At 47.8% G+C, this 9,286-nt stretch overlaps 1 protein-coding gene across 1 annotated transcript; it reads right to left on the minus strand.

Moving 5' to 3' along the window:
• Positions 1–440: 440 nt before the first annotated feature.
• LOC126516031 (NADH dehydrogenase [ubiquinone] 1 alpha subcomplex subunit 3-like) lies at positions 441–760 on the minus strand. Its single transcript, XM_050166168.1, has one exon. It carries the CDS (start codon positions 748–750, stop codon positions 496–498), a length of 255 nt encoding a protein of 84 aa, XP_050022125.1. The 5' UTR covers positions 751–760; the 3' UTR covers positions 441–495.
• Between the last annotated feature and the right edge of the window lie 8,526 nt (positions 761–9,286).

Below are 9,286 nucleotides of genomic sequence, written 5' to 3' on the forward strand. Positions count from 1 at the left end.
TGGGAGTTTTGTTTACTTCCTGTATTTAAAACTTCCTTCCACACGGGGATATTTTAATTAAGAGGAAATACCTACATTTCATGAATCCTTTTAAAAAATTAAAAAAAGTTTTTTTTTTTTTTGGAGGAGGCTGGAGAAACGGATTAGTGGTTAAGAGCACTGACTGCTCTTCCAGAGGACCTGGGTTCAATTCCCAGTACCTGCATGGTGGCTCACAGCTACCTGTAACTTCAGTTCCAGGGAACCGTCTCACCCAGACATACATGAAGGCAAAATATCAATGCACATAAAATAAAAATAAAATAGATGTTAAAATTGAGGTTATAATTTAATTACAACATTTCTTCCTTCATTTTACTCCCATACCATTGCTTCTCTTTAAAAAACTAATTGTTATTTCATTCACATATGTATTTGTATATACCAAAAGATTCTTTTTTTTTTTTTTATTGGGGGGGGCAACAGAGAAGGAGCCTCTTTCATCAGCAGGAGTATTCACAGGTTCTTCAGCCACTCCAGGCTTGGGCCCTGAGGGTCCTGGGGGTGGCTGGGCACATTGGGCATGTTCCCATTATCTCGTACAGGGACTGGGTAGTTGTAGGGTGTTGCCTGGTTGATCATGGAAGCATACTTGGTGTAGGGGCTGATTATGGGCATAATTATAGTGAGGCCCCAGACGGAGAAGGACACCACCAGCACCGGCTCCTTCGCCCAGGCATTCTTGAGAAAAGTGGTGATTCTCGTGGCCATCTTGGTCTTGGAGCCCTACCAAAAGATTCTTAAATATAACCTGTCCAGATCATATGTACCTGTAAGTACATTTTCAGAACTGACCATTTGGGGCTGACCCACCAATTAGTGCGATTACTGGGGAAGGCCACCTCTCCCATTCCCAGCCTCCCTTAACTGTCCTTAAATCTTTGTATAGGGTTGAGGCTTATGGGCTTTTCTTTGTATAGTTCGGCATGTCCACTGGTGTTGCTCTTGTGAAGCTCACGTTAGGGCAGTCATGCTGGTGAGTCTTCCCGTGTGTGGCTACTGATCTCACTGCGTTTCCTTCAGTCGCTGCTTGATTGTTTTGTTTATGTTTATCATTGCTTCAGGAACCACTTTAGCTCCTCCATATCATTTTATCATAAAAAACCCAACATGTGCAGGAAATGAAAACCCACTTTAAGCTTTGCTGTGCAAGAGGAATTTTTTTTTTCATAAAGAAAACCCCAGGCAAATGTTTCTGTGCATTCTGCTCCCAGCAGTAGGTTGCAGGATCTCCACTGATTGGCTCAAGGAATTGTTTAGTGCTTGTCTATATAGACTTTTCACGGCTGTAACAATGCACTTGACATATGCTACCGACAAAATAAAGAGATTCATTTTGGTTCTTAGTTCTGGAGGTTCTTCAGTCTAAGGTCATGCGTCCCCGTAGATTTAAACCCCTGTTGAAGGTAGCCCATCACGGCGGCTCCTTAGATCAGCAGGAGGGAAGGGATGTGGCTTTCGTGTCCCCAGCAGACGAACAAGGGAAGAGCAAATCCCATTTGCTGCTGTTAGATCCTTGGGATTCTGTTTTTCCTGGTTCAGTTCTGTTTCGTGGAAGCGATCGATTGCATCTAAACTCGGCGTAATTTCTCATGTTTTGCAGGTGTGACCCTCCACGGTCATTTCAAGTTCTAATTATAAGATTTTTTTAAATCAACATCTTGTAAGAAATGGAGCATCTCTTATTTCGGGGTGACTTCTCTGCTTGCCGTGTAACATTTTCCCCAGCGACTTTCGCAGTGCCTCCTGTTCCTTATCCTAACACTAGGTGGCAGTAGCTCCCTATTAATAGCCCAGCGACTGCTGCGGTTGCAGACACCTTGTAGGTAGGGAGGTAGACCGATAAATGGCAGTGTGGAGCCCCGATGGGAGACGTCCCACTGGCTCTCACGGTCCTCGGAGGGCACAGGCAGTATTCCACATACAAACCCATTGCTTTTCCGAGAAAAGGAATTAACTCTTGCTATGAAGCAGGCTGAACAATGGCACCCCTAGATGTCCTCAGGGAATCCCCAGAGCCCAGGGATAGAAGCTACATGGTAGCAGGGATTCTGTGGAGAAAGTTATGCTGAGGATTGGGAGGTGGGTATCTATCTTGTCTTTGGTTACCCAGGATGGCTCAGAGGGAAGAAGGGGACAGAGGGATCAGACAGAGGTGATGACGTGGTTTTGGAGGGTGTGCCCCTCATACTTAATCCACTGGACTGGGAAGAGACACTGGACCAGAGAAGAGGAGAGAGACAGTGAGGGAGGGGGAGAGGAATAACTACAGAAGGAGGCGGAAGAGGAGGAGGAAGAGAGAGGGGACGATTTGAAGATGCTCTTCTGCTGGCTCTGACGGAAAGAGTCACAAGCCTAGAAGGAAGAGGAGGAGAAGGAAGGGAGAGGAGGAAGAAGAGGAAGAGGAGAGATTTGAAGATGCTCTTCTGCTGGCTTTGATGATGGAGGAGAAAGCCATGAGCCAAGGATTGCAGACATCTTCTAGGATCCAAAAAAGACCAAGAAATAGATTCACTCTCAGAGTCCCCAGAAGGAAGCCAGCCCTAAGGCTTCCTTAGAGCCTCCAAGCCCTAGAATCATTCGAGAATCGACTTGTGTTGTTTTGAGTCACGGGATTGGGGACTGTTCGTTACAGCAGCCTTGAGAAGTCAATACCTCTCCTGTCCCTCTCTCCTCCTGTTCCTTCATGCAACACTTGGCCCCTTTCTGTAGGTCTCAGCCTCCTTATTTCTGATAGACCCCTGTGGGTCCTTGACTAGTTTATAAGAATCACGGTGTGGTAAAATTATTTCTGATGTCTGATGGTCATCTCCCTCGCTTTAGCATCAGCCCCCAGAATACGTGCTCAAGTTATTCAGTTTCCAGGACCAACTGTAGATCTGGACTTGGCAGGGGCTGAAAGGGTATTTAATTTTATTTAATTTTTTTTGAGCTAACAGGTCATGCACCTCCAGCAAGCCTTGACTTGCTAAGTCATTGGGACTGGGCATGCCTCCTGGATCCTCCTGCCTCTGCCCACGATGGACTGGGATTACAGGTGGGCTGGGAGCACTTGGTTTTCAGAGTGCGCTTGTAAAATGCATAATGGATTTAGCTTCTTACCTGGTCCCTTCTTAAAGGCTCAGTGGTAGGGAGGGGCTGGGGGGCGTAGCTGTAGAGTTCCTGCCTCATCTCCAAGTGAGGGGCCAGGGTTGTTGCTTAGCAGTAGAGTACTTGCTTAGCACACAAAAGGCCCTGGGAGTCCAGCCCCTAGCACACACGCACAGATGCACAGCCCCCCCTTCCCTCCCTCCCTCCCTCCCTCCCTCCCTCCCTCCCTCCCTCCTTCCCTCTTTCTCTCTTTCATGCACTCTCAGACAGACACTGAGACAGAGAGCGAGAGTTGGAGAGAGGGAGGGTGGAACGGAGTGGGTGGGGGCTACTGGCCTTCAGAGGGACACACATTTCCTGGGAGAGACGCTCAGTGAGGAGGTTGCTCTGAAACTCTAGGCTAAAGGAAGTTAACAGAAAGTTGGTAGAGGTGGGAATGTGGCCTTCCGGGCCCAGGGCAGAGCTCTGGAGACTTTCTGTGTACATCTGTATGTTTGTGTATCCCTACCCCCTTCTATGATTGTTATGGTTTGATCTTAAATCCCCCCAGAGACAGTGTTGGAGATTTTGTCCTGAAGGGGCTGCTGTCAGGAGGTAGGAGAACATTTGAGAGATGGGGCCCAATGGGGGATCTTTATGTCATTGGGCTATGCCCTTAAAGGGGGAGCGTTGACCCCCTTCCCCTTTCTTTTGCCTCCTGGCTTTGAGGTGAACAGTTTTACTTTGCCATCTGCTGCCCCACTGTCCCATGTCACCCCCATTGGTGGCCTAAAAGACAACAGTTCTCTCCAGGTGTGGCTAGAACTTCTGCAGCTGGGAACTTTTTTTTTTTTTAAATTTTTAATATTTATTTATTATGTATACAATATTCTGTCTGTGTGTATGCTGCAGGCCAGAAGAGGGCAGCAAACCCCATTACAGATGGTTGTGAGCCACCATGTGGTTGCTGGGAATTGAACTCAGGACCTTTGGAAGAGGAGGTGCTCTTAACCTCTGAGCCATCTCTCCAGCCCTGCAGCTGGGAACTTAAACAAACCTCTTTAGAAACAAATAACCCTGCTTATACAGCGGGAACAAGGGTGCTCTATAGAGACCCCCCTTGGCTATTGGATCATTGAAACAACGGACCCCCCACAAATGGAAATTTCCCCAGGAGTCTCCCTCTGGGAGAAGAAAGCAGAAGCCTGGTGTCAGTCAAAGGGGAGCTTGTCTCCAGGGAGAGATTTCTCACTGTTCTGACTGAGACAATGAGGGGTCACTGATGGGTGGGACTGCACCCTGACCAGAACCGCAGGGTGCATGCTCTCGAATGCATGTGATTGCTGGTGCCTCCGATAATAGAAGAGGGCGTCAGGTCCCCCGGAGTAGGAGTTATAGGTGCTTGTGAGCCTCTGGAAGGGCAGCAAGTGCTTTTAGCGTGGTTTCTCCAGCTCCATCACATTTCTCTCAGCTATTTAAACCTACACATCTCGTCAGGACCCTGTATGTGCAGAGCTCTAACCCTAATTGGTTTTTTGAGCATGAGTGGCTGGGCTTAGCTTTCTGGGACCGCCAGGGGCCCAGGCTCTGACCCTAATAGCGCCAGTAAAGCTAATGATCTCAGGTGTTTGTCGTCAGCATTAGCATCTGATAACCAAAGGGACTCACCAGGAGCCTGTCAGGACTCCTCAAAGTGCTTGGGAGGACAGCCGCTCTGTGAGAAGCCACAGGGCTAGTCACCAAGGCTGAGCTCCTCATTAGTGGGAATGTAGAGAAGATGGCCACTAGGGGGCGCGCTCAATCTACAAAAACCGACGGCAGAACTGTAGAACAGCTTGGAAATACCCTGGAACACACAGCTGCCTGTAATTCTGGTAGACTGGGGTGGGGAGCGGGATGGAAAGGGAAGGAGAGGGGCTTCGGGAGGGCTCGGGCTCGGTTGCCTGCTCATCTGGGCAGCAGGACCGTGGCCATGACCTACGTGGCTCAGCCTGTAGTTCGTAAGCAGAGAGCCTATTAGCCTAAGAGTTCAGTTGGACCTCTTGTTTTAGAGCAGTATTGGGAGGAATGTCTTTCGTGTTAGCACAGTCGTGGCTCATGATTCAGGCTCCCCTCACATTAGCTGGTGAAACAATGGTTGTCTTAAGTTTCCAAGGCTGCAAAGGGTTCTGAGACATACGTTCCCAGGCTCAGCAAGGAGCGTGAATCTTGAAAGTCAGAGATCTCTCTGGACCCAGTAGGCATAAAAGAACAAATAACAGACCATGGTGGATGGGGGGATGAAGAGACCATAGTTATTCGGTCTCTCTCTCTCTCTCTCTCTCTCTCTCTCTCTCTCTCTCTCTCTCTCTCTCTCTCCTTCCTTCTTTCGTTTTTTTCTTCTCTATTTCTCGTTCTTTCTCTCTTTGATAGGTTCTCATCTAGCCCAGTCTGGCCTTGAACTTGTCCTGTAGCTGAGGGTGATCGTGATCTTCCTGCCTCCACATCTCAAAGTGTGCTACATTCATCCTTCTCTCTCTCGTGTATGTGTGGTGCACCTGTTTACACGTTTGCGTGTGCATGTGCACATGGAGGCTAAGAGGGCGTCTTCATTGATTGGCTGAGCCAGGATCTCTCATTGAATCCGGAGCTGGCTGATTGTGTTAGTGTAATCAATCACTAGCTAGTTGCCGGTTTAATCCGGTCTCCGCCTCCTGAGTGCTAGCATTATATGCAGCCTCCACTTACGCCCAGCTTTTCCATGGGTTCTTGGGGCCTGTGCTCTGGTCCTCATGCTTGCGTGACACATGGTTTACCCACTGAGCTATCTCCTTAGCCCGCTCTCATTAGAGAGATGGCTCGGTGGTTGAGAGAGAGCCCTGGCTGTTCTTCCCAAGGACTGGGGTTTGTTTCCCAGTATCCACATGGCAGCTCACGTCTGTAACTCCATCTCCAGGGGGAAATCCAGCGTCTTTCTCTGACTTCTTAGGGCTCTGTCCATGGACTGTGCACAGACATGCCTGCAGATGGAACACCAACACACATAAAACAAAAATAAAGGTGAAATAGATAAAACATCAAGTCTTGCTATTAATCCAGGTTGGCCTGGAATTTGGAATCCTCCTGCCTCAGCCTTCTGAGGGCCAGGATAACACATGCACGCTTGGCTCTTATTTCATTCCCCTCCCTCAGGAAAGGGAGGCCCATGATAGTTTTCATAAACTAGCGTGCCAAGACCCTGCTCCACAAATTTTCTAGTTGCCCAATACTCAGAAGGCACTTGTATATGGGTATGGTGTTTGGGGAGGCTGAGCCTCAATGGTATAATGTGATAGGGGTTTTTGTGAACCCCTAAATCCTAAGCCCTGTGTGTACCTGGAGCTGGGGCAGGAAGGAAGATGGGCTGGGGATCTGAGTAGACCTTGGCTCTTAGCCTCTCCCCTTCCTAGCTGAACATCCTCAATTGACTTGGTAATTCAGATGAAAATCCTAGCAGAAAGGGATTTATTTGTACAACCGGCTTCTCTTTAAATATCTCCCTGTGTGTCGAGTCTGCAATCCACCTGCCACCCCTTGGCGTGCACAAGCTGTGTGGTATTGATCCAGACGTGTGGCTGCACCCAGCACGGTGCTAACATAGAGCAGGCATTCAATCAGTGTCCTCCGAATGTAGAGATAATGGGGAGAAAATGGAGACTCTTATCCGGGGGCTCCCTGGAAGAAAGGCTGCAGGATGTGGGAAGAACAGGGCTCTTGGGGGTAGCCCAAAGGACAAGATCAGCCAGGGATGGAGGGAGGGAAAGAGCTTCACCCCAGGAGGTCCATGTGGGAGGGTAGTGGTTCCTGTGGCTGTCATGGGTGTTTACTCAGAACATGAAGAAGAGGGAAGAGAGGAGACTGGCTATCTCCCTCAGGCTCGCATTGGTCTGAGAGATATTATTACCTCCATCTCAGGTGTTAACTACCCCTTTCTTGGACAGAGGTGGGGCTCAAGAATCCCACAGTGTGGGTCAGTGGTAGAGCCCCTGCCTAGAATCCCCCAGTGAGGGGCTGGGGTGTGGCCCAGTGGTAGAGCACCTGCCTAGAATCCCCCAGTGAGGGGCTGGGGTGTGGCTCAGTGGTAGAGTCTCTGCCTAGAATCCCCCAGTGAGGTCCTGGGGTGTGACCAGTGGTAGAGAACCCACACAGCATCCTCAAGACTCTGGGTTTGATCATCAGCACCACAATAAATAGGTGAATTATAGTTGGAATTTTCTTTGGGTTGACAACCAACTCCCAAATAAAGACATGGAGACTTATTATTAATTATGAATGCTCAACCTTAGCTTAGGCTTGTCCCACTAGCTCTTTCTAACTTAATTTAACCTGTTTCTCTTCATTTACATTCTGCCTCAGGCTTTTTTTTTTTTAAACCTTCATTACACTCTGTATGTCCCGCTTTCCTGCTTTCTCCATGTCTGGCTGTCTAGGCCCCCGTGTCTCCCTAGCATCTCTTTTTGTTTCTTCCTGGAGCCTAAATTCCTCCTCCTACCCACTCTCCCTGCCCAGAAGTCCCACCTATACCTCCTCCCTTGCTATTGGCCATTCAGCTTCTTATTAGACCAGTCAGGTGCCTTAGGTAGGCAAGGTAAAACAGCAACACACATTTACATAATTAGACAATTGCAACAACACATCTTTACACTTAGTTAAACAAATATTCTATAACATAAATATGTGCAATACATCTTTATCTTTACACAGTTAAACAAATGTAACACATCTTTGCATAGTTAAACAAATCTTCTGCAACAGCGAATGAATAAAACTAAAGTAAAAAATTATCCTCTTCTTCCAGGTGGCTCACGTATTGTGCATTTGTGGTTCCCTATTCAACCCGGTTTAGGAATCCCAGGAGACTTCCAGCTCTGGCCCACTCTGTGTTTCTCTATGCCAGCATCCCAGTCTACTCTTGGGGTATAAGACACCCACTTTTTTGACAGCTGGCCTGCTGCTCACATGTGTGCAGCAGCTGGAAGGGACCTGGGTGTCTGTGGGACTCTTTTGGCAGCATGACTGTCTGGTGACTTTGCAGCTAAGCTTCTTGGGCACCAGTGCATCTGTTTTCTGGCTCTGGGTACACAAGCCAAGCCCTAAGTGCACTCACTCAGCCCTGGCTTCCAGGACTCTGCATGCTGCTGTGCTGTCTGAACTCTTCACTGGGGACTGGGTTGGGAACTGTTGGTACTGTGTACTTTCTGGAGTCTTAGTGGGATGATAGGTCAGCTTCTGGAAGGGGGTCAAAGGGAAGGCCTATGTGTGTGCATAAATGTGCATGGTATATCTTTATGTGCACATCTATGCTTACATGTATGCCTATATCCAGGTGACATACTGCATGCATTCATGTTTATCACACTACATGAGTTTGTGTATATATACATGTATATATATACATGTATATATATGCATGTGCCATGTAAGCAGTATGTACAGGGTATTCACTATGCCTTCATGTGTACATGTGATGCACACACTGTGTATATCTGTATACATATACATTCTGTGTACATGCATGTAGCACACAAGAAGTACATGCACATGGTATATGATAGATGTTTTGTGTGCATACAAATTTGCATGCATAGCCATGGAACTTGGTTTGCGCCTGTGAATATTCATATGTTGTGTGTACAGACATGCAAGTGTCATGTGAGCATTATATTTGCATGGTGTAGGAGGTTCTTCTGTTTGTGTGTTGTTTTCATTGGCTGAATAAAGAGACTGCCTTGGCCTTTTGATAGGTGGTTGGAGTAGACAGAACAGAAGGTTGGGAGGAAGAAGGCAGGCAGGGAGAGCTGCCATGGAGTCGCCAGAGTCAGACATGCATGCTGGTCTTTCCCGGTAAGCCACAACCTTATGGCAACACACAGATGAACAGAAATGGGTTAAAGCAAGATGTAAGAATTAGCCAATAGGAGGCTAGAGCTAATGGCCAGGCAATGATTTAATTCATACAATTTCCGTGTATTTATTGCGGGAGCAGGCCAGCCGGGTGGGATGGAACAAAGGGCCTGTTCTCTCCTACATTTGCATGCTACATGCTATGGATTCATGTATGAACATGGTACTCAGTGTGCATCTGTATGTATGTATATGTATGCACATGACATCAAGCAATACGTGCATTGCCACATGGCATGTGTGCATATGTGTAGTT

Source organism: Alexandromys fortis, unplaced genomic scaffold (genome assembly GCF_014885135.2).
Source record: "Alexandromys fortis isolate MF-2015 unplaced genomic scaffold, M_Fortis_MF-2015_v1.1 scaffold_151, whole genome shotgun sequence".
Lineage (NCBI taxonomy): Eukaryota > Metazoa > Chordata > Mammalia > Rodentia > Cricetidae > Alexandromys > Alexandromys fortis.

Coding starts and splice junctions, on each gene's coding strand:
- LOC126516031 (XM_050166168.1), bottom strand. CDS start 750: ATGGCCACGAGAATCACCACTTTTCTCAAGAATGCCTGGGCGAAGGAG.